Genomic DNA, 15,668 nt, shown 5'->3' on the forward strand with positions numbered 1-15,668 from the left:
GACACTTATCCTGAAGACATGCCAGGGTGTAGAGACACTTCTCCTGAAGACATGCCAGGGTGTAGAGGCACTTCTCCTGAAGACTACCAGGGTGTGGAGACACTTCTCCTGAAGACATGCCAGGGTGTAGAGACACTTCTCCTGAAGACATGCCAGGGTGTAGAGACACTTCTCCTGAAGACTGCCAGGGTGTGGAGACACTTCTCCTGTAGACTGCCAGGGGGTGGAGACACTTCTCCTGAAGACTGCCAGGGTGTGGAGACACTTCTCCTGAAGACTGCCAGGGTGTAGAGACACTTCTCCTGAAGACTGCCAGGGTGTGGAGACACTTATCCTGAAGACTGCCAGGGTGTAGAGACACTTCTCCTGAAGACTGCCAGGGTGTGGAGACACTTCTCCTGAAGACTGCCAGGGTGTGGAGACACTTCTCCTGAAGACTGCCAGGGTGTGGAGACACTTCTCCTGTAGACTGCCAGGGTGTGCAGACACTTCTCCTGAAGCTGCCAGGGTGTAGAGACACTTCTCCTGAAGACTGCCAGGGTGTGGAGACACTTATCCTGAAGACTGCCAGGGTGTGGAGACACTTCTCCTGAAGACTGCCAGGGTGTGGAGACACTTCTCCTGAAGACTGCCAGGGTGTGGAGACACTTCTCCTGAAGACTGCCAGGGTGTAGAGACACTTCTCCTGAAGACTGCCAGGGTGTGGAGACACTTCTCCTGAAGACTGCCAGGGTGTGGAGACACTTCTCCTGAAGACTGCCAGGGTGTGGAGACACTTCTCCTGAAGACTGCCAGGGTGTGGAGACACTTCTCCTGAAGACTACCAGGATGTGGAGACACTTCTCCTGAAGACTGCCAGGGTTGGATTAGACATTCCAGAAGATACTTTCCAAGATGCATCGCCAGAGAAGACATAAGATGTGATGTTGATGAGAACTTGTGGCCAAATGTAGGCGAGAGGGAGAACTAGAACCCTCACAGTACTGTACAGTATGAGTGATTATACTACACATGTTGATGAGAACTAGAACCCTCACAGTACTGTACAGTATGAGTGATTATACTACACATGTTGATGAGAACTAGAACCCTCACAGTACTGTACAGTATGAGTGATTATACTACACATGTTGATGAGAACTAGAACCCTCACAGTACTGTACAGTATGAGTGATTATACTATACATGTTGATGAGAACTAGAACCCTCACAGTACTGTACAGTATGAGTGATTATACTACACATGTTGATGAGAACTAGAACCCTCACAGTACTGTACAGTATGAGTGATTATACTACACATGTTGATGAGAACTAGAACCCTCACAGTACTGTACAGTATGAGTGATTATACTACACATGTTGATGAGAACTAGAACCCTCACAGTACTGTACAGTATGAGTGATTATACTACACATGTTGATGAGAACTAGAACCCTCACAGTACTGTACAGTATGAGTGATTATACTACACATGTTGATGAGAACTAGAACCCTCACAGTACTGTACAGTATGAGTGATTATACTACACATGTTGATGAGAACTAGAACCCTCACAGTACTGTACAGTATGAGTGATTATACTATACATGTTGATGAGAACTAGAACCCTCACAGTACTGTACAGTATGAGTGATTATACTACACATGTTGATGAGAACTAGAACCCTCACAGTACTGTACAGTATGAGTGATTATACTACACATGTTGATGAGAACTAGAACCCTCACAGTACTGTACAGTATGAGTGATTATACTACACATGTTGATGAGAACTAGAACCCTCACAGTACTGTACAGTATGAGTGATTATACTACACATGTTGATGAGAACTAGAACCCTCACAGTACTGTACAGTATGAGTGATTATACTACACATGTTGATGAGAACTAGAACCCTCACAGTACTGTACAGTATGAGTGATTATACTACACATGTTGATGAGAACTAGAACCCTCACAGTACTGTACGGTATGAGTGATTATACTACACATGTTGATGAGAACTAGAACCCTCACAGTACTGTACGGTATGAGTGATTATACTACACATGTTGATGAGAACTAGAACCCTCACAGTACTGTACAGTATGAGTGATTATACTACACATGTTGATGAGAACTAGAACCCTCACAGTACTGTACAGTATGAGTGATTATACTACACATGTTGATGAGAACTAGAACCCTCACAGTACTGTACAGTATGAGTGATTATACTACACATGTTGATGAGAACTAGAACCCTCACAGTACTGTACAGTATGAGTGATTATACTCTACATGTTGATGAGAACTAGAACCCCCACAGTACTGTACAGTATGAGTGATTATACTACACATGTTGATGAGAACTAGAACCCCCACAGTACTGTACAGTATGAGTGATTATACTACACATGTTGATGAGAACTAGAACCCTCACAGTACTGTACAGTATGAGTGATTATACTATACATGTTGATGAGAACTAGAACCCTCACAGTACTGTACAGTATGAGTGATTATACTACACATGTTGATGAGAACTAGAACCCTCACAGTACTGTACAGTATGAGTGATTATACTACACATGTTGATGAGAACTAGAACCCTCACAGTACTGTACAGTATGAGTGATTATACTACACATGTTGATGAGAACTAGAACCCTCACAGTACTGTACAGTATGAGTGATTATACTACACATGTTGATGAGAACTAGAACCCTCACAGTACTGTACAGTATGAGTGATTATACTACACATGTTGATGAGAACTAGAACCCTCACAGTACTGTACAGTATGAGTGATTATACTACACATGTTGATGAGAACTAGAACCCTCACAGTACTGTACAGTATGAGTGATTATACTACACATGTTGATGAGAACTAGAACCCTCACAGTACTGTACAGTATGAGTGATTATACTACACATGTTGATGAGAACTAGAACCCTCACAGTACTGTACAGTATGAGTGATTATACTACACATGTTGATGAGAACTAGAACCCTCACAGTACTGTACAGTATGAGTGATTATACTATACATGTTGATGAGAACTAGAACCCTCACAGTACTGTACAGTATGAGTGATTATACTCTACATGTTGATGAGAACTAGAACCCCCACAGTACTGTACAGTATGAGTGATTATACTACACATGTTGATGAGAACTAGAACCCCCACAGTACTGTACAGTATGAGTGATTATACTACACATGTTGATGAGAACTAGAACCCTCACAGTACTGTACAGTATGAGTGATTATACTACACATGTTGATGAGAACTAGAACCCTCACAGTACTGTACAGTATGAGTGATTATACTACACATGTTGATGAGAACTAGAACCCTCACAGTACTGTACAGTATGAGTGATTATACTACACATGTTGATGAGAACTAGAACCCTCACAGTACTGTACAGTATGAGTGATTATACTACACATGTTGATGAGAACTATAACCCTCACAGTACTGTACAGTATGAGTGATTATACTATACATGTTGATGAGAACTAGAACCCTCACAGTACTGTACAGTATGAGTGATTATACTATACATGTTGATGAGAACTAGAACCCTCATAGTACTGTACAGTATGAGTGATTATACTACACATGTTGATGAGAACTAGAACCCTCACAGTACTGTACGGTATGAGTGATTATACTACACATGTTGATGAGAACTAGAACCCTCACAGTACTGTACAGTATGAGTGATTATACTATACATGTTGATGAGAACTAGAACCCTCATAGTACTGTACAGTATGAGTGATTATACTACACATGTTGATGAGAACTAGAACCCTCACAGTACTGTACAGTATGAGTGATTATACTACATATGTTGATGAGAACTATAACCCTCACAGTACTGTACAGTATGAGTGATTATACTACACATGTTGATGAGAACTAGAACCCTCACAGTACTGTACAGTATGAGTGATTATACTGCACATGTTGATGAGAACTAGAACCCTCACAGTACTGTACAGTATGAGTGATTATACTGCACATGTTGATGAGAACTATAACCCTCACAGTACTGTACAGTATGAGTGATTATACTATACATGTTGATGAGAACTAGAACCCTCACAGTACTGTACAGTATGAGTGATTATACTACACATGTTGATGAGAACTAGAACCCTCACAGTACTGTACAGTATGAGTGATTATACTACACATGTTGATGAGAACTAGAACCCTCACAGTACTGTACAGTATGAGTGATTATACTACACATGTTGATGAGAACTAGAACCCTCACAGTACTGTACAGTATGAGTGATTATACTATACATGTTGATGAGAACTAGAACCCTCACAGTACTGTACAGTATGAGTGATTATACTACACATGTTGATGAGAACTAGAACCCTCACAGTACTGTACAGTATGAGTGATTATACTACACATGTTGATGAGAACTATAACCCTCACAGTACTGTACAGTATGAGTGATTATACTACACATGTTGATGAGAACTAGAACCCTCACAGTACTGTACAGTATGAGTGATTATACTGCACATGTTGATGAGAACTAGAACCCTCACAGTACTGTACAGTATGAGTGATTATACTGCACATGTTGATGAGAACTAGAACCCTCACAGTACTGTACAGTATGAGTGATTATACTACACATGTTGATGAGAACTAGAACCCTTACAGTACTGTACAGTATGAGTGATTATACTGCACATGTTGATGAGAACTAGAACCCTCACAGTACTGTACAGTATGAGTGATTATACTATTCATGTTGATGAGAACTAGAACCCTCACAGTACTGTACAGTATGAGTGTTATACTATTCATGCTGTTGTTGTAATTACAATTCGTTTTTTGTTTCAACTTTATTTTTCACAAGTAAATGACTCTATGCAAAGATATAGAAAAAATAAAGGCTATTGAAGCAAATTGCTGCATTTCTGATTCATTCTTGTTACATATACTTTAGTACAGTCAATAAAGTGAAAAGGTGTTATTCTTATTCTATAATGAAATACTGATTTATGTGAAATCTTTCAAACTTCAAAGAGAAGTTCATCATTTATGTAATGCAGCAATTCAATTTATGTCATGTGTTTTTTAGGTGAATGTGTTATGAGTGACACTGTATGCTTTCTGAGTAAGAATTGTTGCCAGTGTTATGGTCGAAACAAGCTTATTTTGAGACATGTATGAAGTGGTTTCAGTGAGTTTTGGAGGTGAGATTAACTGTTCGGCCAAGATGCATGTTGGTAATGCAGACTGTGTGAAGAGTTTGGAAAAAGTGGCTTCAATATTGACCGATGCTTGTTAGCAATTGAAAAAAAAACTGTAATGGGTCTTTGGCTGCTGTTGCACTAGGAGTTGTTCACACAAGTTGTCAGACTGATCTAGGCCTGTGATAAAAGGAACACAAAAAGCCTTGCTGATAGCTACATGTAGGAACCGTCTTTAAAAGTGTTATAACATTACCACATTGAATTAGATTGTTGCACCTAGGACAGTGAGCCAGTGGGAGACAGTTCCGTGTCTGTGTGTAAGTTGTCAGACTGTGTGTGTGTTATATTGTCAGACTAACGTACCGAGGACAGTGAGCCAGCGGGCGACAGCTCCGTGTCTGTGTGTAAGTTGTCAGACTGTGTGTGTGTTATATTGTCAGACTAACGTACCGAGGACAGTGAGCCAGCGGGCGACAGCTCCGTGTCTGTGTGTAAGTTGTCAGACTATGTGTGTGTTATATTGTCAGACTAACGTACCGAGGACAGTGAGCCAGCGGGCGACAGCTCCGTGTCTGTGTGTAAGTTGTCAGACTATGTGTGTGTTATATTGTCAGACTAACGTACCGAGGACAGTGAGCCAGCGGGCGACAGCTCCGTGTCTGTGTGTAAGTTGTCAGACTATGTGTGTGTTATATTGTCAGACTAACGTACCGAGGACAGTGAGCCAGCGGGCGACAGCTCCGTGTCTGTGTGTACGTTGTCAGACTGTGTGTGTGTTATATTGTCAGACTAACGTACCGAGGACAGTGAGCCAGCGGGCGACAGCTCCGTGTCTGTGTGTAAGTTGTCAGACTGTGTGTGTGTTATATTGTCAGACTAACGTACCGAGGACAGTGAGCCAGCGGGCGACAGCTCCGTACACCTCGTCTAGGATCAGAATGACCACCAGGTTGAGGATGGCAGCGGTAGTTTTGACCGTCAGACGGACGTTGGACCGCGTGGTGGGGTTGTTGCTCATGTGCAGCGCTGTCTTGGTGGATATCCGGTAAAGGATGACTCCGAACACTATGGCAAACGTTACCCCGATCTGAACGGAGAGAGGAGACAAGGAGCAAGGGTAAGGTCACCATTGATTTATTTGGGTTGGAGTCCTTTTTCAAGGTCACTTCAATTGTTTAGGAATCATTTGTAACACTCTTAAGAAGCCTTCTCAATTTCAAAAGAACAATCTGAGGCATTGACAGAGAAGTGTTTTTTCTACTGAATTACAACCCAAAAGTCTTGCTACAGTACATCTTATACTGATAGTTTAAACTACACTTTTAAAATCCAGTTGAATAAAAGTATCTAAAATACTTCTGAGCAGCTTACATCTTAATATGTGTTGGACTCACCATCAAAAGCATCATGACTACGTTGGTCATGTACGCTGGTAACCGGTCTTTGCACGTCAGCTTTTCTTTTTCTGTCTAAAAGAGGGGAAAAAATATTCAGACCTGTCGAGTTACAACCAAGTGTACTGTAACTGTTTTTGTATGTGAAAATGAACATGATCAGTGAGCAGAAGAATCCAAACAGCGATGGATGGACAGGGGAAAAGCTGGCGTTTTGATGCTGACGCGACCACAACACAGAAATCAACATTTCATACACTGACAGTTGTAGTGTTCTCATAGTTCCTTCACTATCTTTCAGGCATTCATTAAGTCATTCTCAGCATTCTTTATGCAGCACATCTCAGTCAGAACATGGTTGCCTCTGAAACAGCACCCTATTCCCTAAATAGTGAGCTACCTTTGACCAGAGCCCTGGGCCCTGTTCAAAACTAGTGCACTATATAGGGAATAGGGTGTCATTGTAGATACAGCCATGTCAATAATCTTCCAGAAACCATTTGGAACAGAACAGGCGAACATGCTGTCTATGGCAGGGGTATTCAACCTGGGTCCGCAGCCCCCTAGGGGCCATAGAGGTAATGCAGGGGTCCGCATTACCACATTACTTTTTGTTAAAAGAAACCGAAAAAAAGTCTAAAAATATATTTTTATTTTATTTTAATGTAGCATTTCAATGTAGCAAAAATAGAATAAACTAACTTTTAATTACCTAGAGTAGAAAAGAGGAGAAAATCATTTTTCTACTCATTGGAGCTATTTACACTCACTCGAGTATCTCTCATAGGCTTTGTGCCGCTGGCTACTGGAAAGCTTTTTTGACTTGGGCATTATTTTTTACATTGCTAACCTTTGTTTAAACAGTTAAACAGCTGCTCTTAGTGAAAATGTTAGAGTTTACACTTCCTCTGGTCCCTGGGCTGGAAAAGGTTGAAGACCCCTGGTCTATGGAACTACAAGAAAACAAACCACACTGGCTCAATCTCACTGCCAAAACATTACAACATGCACCAAGCACTATCACTACGAAAAAATCTGATCTGAAGAATCTAATCACAGAAAGAAAAAACAACCAATCAAACAACTGTCAAGAAGAAATGGAAGAGGAGACCAGTTGTAACATCAGCTCTGTAAAAGGTGACGGCAAGCAGAGGTGTATGGGTGGATCTCAGGAAGAGTGCTATCTACAGTATGTGACATGGACTGACGTGTCAAGTCCCAGGCTTAATCCAAAATACTGTATTTGCGGAAACGTTGTATGCATAATCAATCATGTGCTTCACAGAAAAAAAGAGCATTAAATTAGACCCGACAGGGTGAGTGGGATGATTAGGGCTTGTCTTGGCAGACTTCCATAGTGTAGCGTGTGTGGGATAGGTGTGGATGGGAGGTGAGGACACTGAAAGTACCAGTTTTAGCCCAGCCATGGCAGATTGAACTGTTTGCTTCCATTTGTTTGTGGTTTCTTCTGCTATCTCTGTAGGGTTCTGGCAGTCAGAAGACATAAACACAGTAACCCAGGAGAACCGCAAAACAAAACGATCACAAGAAGAGGAAACCCGCTAGTCATGTAAAGGACTGTCATCAGACTGTAGTCTTTAGTCTAACACCCATATCATATACGTATCATACCATACAATCAATCTACCACTGTAAAGGATGAATTATTTTGTAAGAGACACACACTTTCCAAACATCCGGACTAAAGAAGAGACTGCAAATCAAATCACAAAAACTAAACCAGCAACATAAAATCTAAATGGCTAGCTGTAGTAAAAATCTGGAATAACCAATCAGTACCTTCTGTGTCTTGTGTTCTTTCTTCAGGGACTTCTGCATGACTCGGAGCTCGTACTCAGCTCGTGGGTGGTCCTGAGGAGCGAATAGAGACAGAGGCTCTTAAAAATGTATGGACTGGTACACTCATCAAATACTCCCATCAGGTGCAGGGTTTAATATAGCTGTCACTGTCCACCCAAGTGGAGATTCCTTGTGACAACACACTTGGTGTTGAGGTGAGAAGGTTATATAGCCCAGTCAAGTTCTACAGTACAGAGTAGGTAGAATATGTTCAAAGACTACAGTTGACTACAATCGCTGGTCCCCTATTTCTATTGAGATGGTTAGAGGGCTGCAGTGGCTGCTGGTCTCCTGCAGCATGGATCTTTGTAGAGGAGATAGGTCAGGGAGACAGAGAGAGACAGAGAGAGGGCTGGCTAGGCCAGGAGATCGTGGGCGGGGGAGCTGAACCTGACATCCGACTCACAGGAGACAGGATGGTACAGGTGCTGGAAGCAGGCCAGAAGCAGTGAGCATTAGGGTTGCACAATTCCCAGGTTCTCCAGCAATCCTGGTTGGAAGATGCAGAATTGTGCAACGCTAGTGGGCATTCAGAGAAAGAGTGGTGGTTCAATGGGTAGTGGTGGTTTGTGGTGCTTTAGGAGGGCGAGGTGGTGTCCGTGGACAGTCTGAGGAAGAAGAGCCAGTGTGGGGGTAGCAAAGCCAGACGGTGATTGAGGGGAAAAAATATATAGATTTTGTGTAAAATGAAATGTTCCAAACCTTCAGCTCTTCCTGTAGATACCCACGGGGGAAAGAGGAGGACAAGATAGTTACAAAATACCTCAACTTTTAAATATGTTTGGGAAAATGGACTTGAAGTAAAAAAATATAATATTTATTTCCGTCTACTGTGCCAGTTATTGTTGTGTCTCCAAACAAGACAACACTGAGGAGAACTGGAATTCAGTTATACACCATTTTCTCTTCTATTCATTTCCCATGGCTAGTGATGGAATTATGAATAATAAACTATTGTGTGGAGGAAATGTTAATGGACAGGAAGAACAGCATTGTAAAACATGAACTCATCATCTCTCAGCATTATTTGGGACAGTCCACAGTATGGTGCTCCTATTTACAAACAAAGTGGAATGCAAGACTCTAACAGGAGAGCACTCACCTCCTCCTCCTCGAAGCCTGTCAGATCCCATTCATAGTTGAGCCGCATCTGTCTTCTCTTCCAGTGCTCCATGAACATGGCAGCTGCACAACCCAACACAGTTACGAGTTCTGTTAAGAGCCCCTTGAACGCATGAACAACATAATCCTCAATATCAACAAGATTGTCAGTCCTTGGATCGAGAGTGCCTAGTACAAATTTGAGAAGGGTTACATTTCCAAAGCCTCATCCCTCAGCTGTATACCAAAACAAGTGGTATACAAGATTGTAGCTTTGAAGATATTACAGTTTGGTAACGATTTACATTACACGTATCTCCATAAAGCATTTGTTTTCATTCAGTTGTTTAAATTTCAACATTGGCCAGATTATGTAGAAAGTTATTATTATGGAGAAAGGTGCATGTGGAATGACTTATCAGTTACCTTGGCAGTCCAATTATGGTTCCCCGACCAGGATGATTATGTGCATGTGGCGTAATAAAGGTGCTAAAATTAGGATTGCAGCGATCAATTATTAAATGTATAATGAGAAAAAATGATAAATTGCCACGTGTGAGGGATGAGGAGCTAAATTTGGGGCTAATTCAATGCTTGTGTAGAGATGACATGAATTGGATTCCAGGTATGTTTCAGTCTTGTGGGAACAGCAGGGACAGTGGCAGGGACAGTCTATATGCAGACAGGCACCTGGGGCGACTACATGTTCTATTTTTCATCCATATAATGTTCATCCATCAAAGTGTCTCGGGTTACTTGATGAGTAGTCTCTCTACGGGGCGCTCCACAAGCTGCTGTGAAAAATAAACTCCTCAATGACTAACCTTGGTTCTCTGAATGAGACGTTGTCACCACTATGGGACATGGGAGATAGTTTCCTATAGTGGTGACATTAGTATTTTGGGGTATTTTATTAGTATACCCCTTACTACTCTTCTTAGGGTCCAAACAGGGTTAAAACAGTTACATCACAACAAACCACAACATCATAAATAAAACATTACATCATACAAGACATTATTACATCATACAAGACATTATTACATCATACAAGACATTATGACATCCTTACTCTAATATTACAAATGTACAATATAAAAAAGTGGCGCAGAGGTCTAAGGCACTGCATCTCAGTGCTAGAGGCGTCATTACAGTCCCTGGTTTGATTCCAGGCTGTATCACAACCGGCTGTGATTGGGAGTCCCATAGGGCGGCGCACAATTGTCTCAGTGTCGTCTGGGTTAGGGTTTGGCCGCGGTAGGCCGTCACTGTAAATCAGAATTTGTTCTTAACTGACTTGCCTAGTTAAAAAAAAGGATACATAAAAAATTCCACAACATTACAATGTTTTTTATCAGATTATACTGCTTGCTTGAGTTACTTGATGTGGAAGAGAGTTCTATGTAGTCATGGCTCTGTGTAGCACTGTGCGTTTCCCAAAGTCTGTTCTGGACTTTGAAGAGACCTCTGGTGGCATGTCTTGTGGGAATGTATGGGTGTCTGAGCTGTGTGTTACCTGTTTGAACAGACAGTTTGGTGATTTCAAAATGTCAATACCTCTCACAAAGACATGTGATGCAGTCAATCTCTCCTCTACTTTGAGCCAGGAGCAATTGACATGCATGTTATTAAAATTATAGCGCTAGCGTACATTTAAAGACCAGCCGTGCTGCTCTGTTCTGGGCAAACTGTAATTTGCCTATGTTCTTGGTGGCACTTGACCATATAACTGGGCAGTAGTCCAGACGGGATAAAACTAAGGCCTGGTCGACTTGTTAAGTTGATTGTAATGTTAAGAAAGCTGAGCAGCGCTTTAACATGGACAGACCTCTCCCCATCTTAGCTTCCGTTGCATCAATACATTTTGTCCATGTCAGTTTACAATCTAGGGTTACACCAAGCAGTTTAGTCTCCTCAACATTGAGTGATTAAATGAAAGAGAACACTCATGTGGAGTAAACATTTTAGTATGACAACATGTGTCCAACTACATTAGGGATGCTGATATAAACATTTGTGGATAACAAAAACAGCATTCTGGTCATAACATTGACTATGACAGGAGAGACTGGGAGGGCAGACAGACAATTATCCAAAAATATGTTTCATATATTTACTCCAATTGGTCTGAAAATGGCCTTTCAATTCTCTATATTTCACACACTAAGTTGTTCTATTAAAACTAAATGGGGAGTTTGCATTTTTGTAAGTTTGCAAAAATGTAATCATCAGACTTGAATGTGAACCAGAATATTAATTGGAATGCCTGAGGAAGGTGTAAAAATGTATTTGAAATAAATGTTTTGGCTAATTGTTAAGGATTGTCCGTGTCCTTTGAGAATAACACGTTGTATTCCAGTTGAGATGCAGGTAAACACTAAGTCCTACCTCCAACAGTGAGGGACGGCAGTTGCATCATTCTTTCATAACAAAGACACAACATACTGTAACACTTGAACGGATGCAGTACTGTACACGTTAATGTCTCATCCAAACCTATGTCACACACACACACACACACACACACACACACACACACACACACACACACACACACACACACACACACACACACACACACACACACACACACACACACACACACACACACACACACACACACACACACACACACACACACACCAGCAAATTAAACCGCAAATAAATCCTAGGGCTGAACCTGTGCCCTCAAGCAGGGCTCCAGTCTATTGCTTCCTGCCTTCAGTCTCAGGCCTCGCAGGCCCAGCCTCACTGTGACAGTGAACAGAACAGGAACACACCAGCAAAGAGACCATTTTTAAAGGGAAAACATGCATGGTTTAATCCACATAGTAAGACTCTGTACAGTACAGTCCACAAGGCTGAGTGGCCCACTGGACTGTCATAGAGGAGAGAGTGCCGGAAAGAGGGAAAGAAAGAAAGAATAGTGGACACATGAATGAACAAAGGAAACAAAGAAAGAGGACAAATGGGAGACTGAACATCTGGAAGAACAAAATAGGTGGAAGTGAGGAAGAGCAGAGAGTATGAGTATCAGTTGGTAAGAGTGTAGCGCCCAGGTTGAGGGTTCATTTCCTGCATTTCCCGGGATCACATACTTACACACATTGAAAATGTATGCCCATAATATGATCATCAATCTATTGGACGATAGCTTGTTTGGAAGAATGGCTGTTTACATTATCTCTCAGTAAATGTGTTTTCAATCTGTAATATTATTGACAAAGTCATCTGTTTTTTTGTTGTTCTCCGGTCAACCTCCACACTAGATGAGTATTATGGGATAGATGTACCACGTAAGCCCTTCACTGTATTCCAAACAATCAATAAAAGCATTTTTGTAAAATAAAGCTATTTTTCTTACGATATAATTTAACTGCATCATTACGTAGTGTTCTATAATTCTGTTCATCGATTTCTACTTTAGATTTGGCTGCTAAGACTTTTGCCCTATTTCTTTGAGAAAACACCTCACCCAGTTCATTATCAATCCATGGAGATGGACGAGCCCCAACTGGCCTCTTTCCTCCTCTAGATAAATCAGCTCCCAGGGTACAGCAGAAAAATCATTTTCAAATTGCACATGATTCAATTTCTATTTGTTTTCTCTTGACCACAATCATTGGGGGTTTCTTTGTGACCTTGGTGTTCATGGTTATGGTCACAATATTGTGGTCTGTCCAGCCGACTGGCATTGATCTGACCTTTGAGCATAGCAATGTGAGGTAGCTTGATGTACATGTACACCACCTGGACAGGATGTGAGTCTATCGCAGGGCCTGACCATATCATCTAGGGGGTTGATTATTGAGTACTGTCCCTGTTAAATAAATTATACAAATAAATAAAGTTGTGCTGTTTTGTTCTGTTGTGTGTACAAGCCTCAGCCTTTTACCCCAGAGGGCCATGAAGATGGAGAAGAAGACGGTGGCAGGGTTGTCAAAGAGGTGGCTGGCCCGGGCCGTCCCGCAGGCTTCCTTCAGTTTCCAGTAACTACAGGCTCTGTCACACAGCGGGCACATGGTGATGTTGTTCTTGGGGTGGCAGATCTCCATGCTGTAGAAAGGGGGATGGGGGGAGGAAAGAGATACAACAATCAGTCCTCTTTATCTCCTTTTATCTCCACGGATAAATTATTAGACTGTATTAGTGCTTTAAATACTTGGATGGCTCACAACTTCCTCCAGCTAAATCAAGATCGAGATACTTATTGTTGGAGCACATTTTTTTTCTCGGCCAATAAAGATAAAATACCGGGTAAAAACCTAGGTGTTATTTTAGATTATGAACTAAATTTCAAATCACACATTAGGAATGTGACCAAAATAGTTTTTTACCACCTGAGGAACATTGCCAAGGTGCAGCCATTTCTCTCTCAGGCTGATACAGAGAGACTCATGCATGCTTTTATTACCAGCAGGCTTGACTACTGTAATGCTCTCCTATCTGGTCCCAAGAAAGCCATTGGTCAACTGCAAAACATACAGAATGCTGCAGCGTGGGTACTGACCAAGACCAGACAGAGAGCACACATTACACTGGTTTAAAGGTCTCTGAACTGTAAAACATACAGAACGCTGCAGGGTGGGTACTGACCAAGACCAGATGGAGAGAACACATTACACCGGTTTAAAGGTCTCTGAACTGTAAAACATACAGAATGCTGCAGCACGGGTACTGACCAAGACCAGATGGAGAGAACACATTACACCGGTTTAAAGGTCTCTGAACTGTAAAACATACAGAACGCTGCAGGGTGGGTACTGACCAAGACCAGATGGAGAGAACACATTACACCGGTTTAAAGGTCTCTGAACTGTAAAACATACAGAATGCTGCAGCACGGGTACTGACCAAGACCAGATGGAGAGAACACATTACACCGGTTTAAAGGTCTCTGAACTGTAAAACATACAGAATGCTGCAGCACGGGTACTGACCAAGACCAGATGGAGAGCACACATTACACCGGTTTAAAGGTCTCTGCACTGGCTGCCTGTGAGTTTTAGAATTCATTTTACGATTATTTTATTGGTTTTAAAATCAATCCATGATTGTGTACCCCAATACATGCTCTTTAATTACTTGTTACTTTTATCTCTTATTCTTATCCATATTTTTTTTAAACTGCATTGTTGGTTAGGGGCTCGTAAGTAAGCATTTCACTGTAAGGTGTATTCGGCGCATGTGACTAATACAGTTTGATTTGATGTCAGGCATGCTTTTAAGTTATGTACCCAGTAGGTCCTTCTGGCCCTCTGGCACTGGCCTTTTATCTATCCCAAAGCCTAGGACCAAGAGGCATGGAGAGGCAGCCTTTAGTTACTAAGCCCCCAGCCTCTGGAATAGCCTGCCAGAGAATCTGAGGGTGCCGAAACTGTGCACACATTTAAAAGAGATCTTAAAACACATCTCTTTAGCTTTGCTTTTCATTATGGTGCTTTTTAGTTGTTCAGTTTTTGTCATTCTTAATTTTTTAAATCTTATGGTTGTTGATATTTCAGCTTTGATTTTCATAGTTTTTTTATTTGTTTTATCCTGTGAAGCACATTGCGTTGCATTCCATGTCTGGAATGTGCTATAGAAATAAAGCTTGATTTGATTTGAGTACCACCAGTGGGTGTTACTATACCAGCCTGTCAAGCTAGAGCAGTGGCTCCCAAACTTGGGGTCGGCACCCCATGTGGGGTCCCCCTTTTTTAAATGGAATCCTTATTTTACTAGGCAAGTCAGTTAAGAACAAATTCTTATTTACAATGACGGCCTACACCGGCCCAACCCGGACTGCGCCGCCCTATGCGACTCCCAATCACAGCCGGTTGAGATGCAGCCTGGAATCGAACCAGGATGTCTGTAGTGACGCCTCTTGCACTGAGAAGTAGTGCCTTAGACCGCTGCTCCACTCGGGAGCCCTGAAATAGACGTTTCCCCTATGAACTAATTAATAACTTTTATCTCTTTAAATGGGAATAGAATACAACCTTTTAGTGTCAACTAATGAATCTCTTACAGTATTGGAATGTGCTTTCATCTCGTTTTTATGAAGGACCAAAAATGTTGTGAATATGAACACACAGCGTT

At 41.7% G+C, this 15,668-nt stretch overlaps 1 protein-coding gene across 3 annotated transcripts in view; it reads right to left on the reverse strand.

The window, feature by feature from the left end:
* The window catches only part of LOC139584322 (anoctamin-1-like), a 102,510-nt gene that overhangs the window by 20,335 nt on the left and 66,507 nt on the right, over nt 1-15,668 (reverse strand). For 2 of the 3 annotated variants that reach the window (XM_071416017.1, XM_071416016.1), the window contains 6 exons: nt 13,483-13,643; nt 9,589-9,671; nt 8,427-8,498; nt 8,036-8,113; nt 6,627-6,701; nt 6,118-6,319 (listed from right to left, as the gene is read on the reverse strand). In XM_071416017.1, coding sequence (XP_071272118.1) covers nt 6,118-6,319; nt 6,627-6,701; nt 8,036-8,113; nt 8,427-8,498; nt 9,589-9,671; nt 13,483-13,643 — 671 coding nt within the window. The remainder of the gene's footprint in view (nt 1-6,117; nt 6,320-6,626; nt 6,702-8,035; nt 8,114-8,426; nt 8,499-9,588; nt 9,672-13,482; nt 13,644-15,668) is intronic. The other variant, XM_071416018.1, reaches the window with a different exon arrangement.

The sequence above is a fragment of the Salvelinus alpinus genome, chromosome 9 (genome assembly GCF_045679555.1).
Source record: "Salvelinus alpinus chromosome 9, SLU_Salpinus.1, whole genome shotgun sequence".
In the NCBI taxonomy this organism is placed as follows: domain Eukaryota; kingdom Metazoa; phylum Chordata; class Actinopteri; order Salmoniformes; family Salmonidae; genus Salvelinus; species Salvelinus alpinus.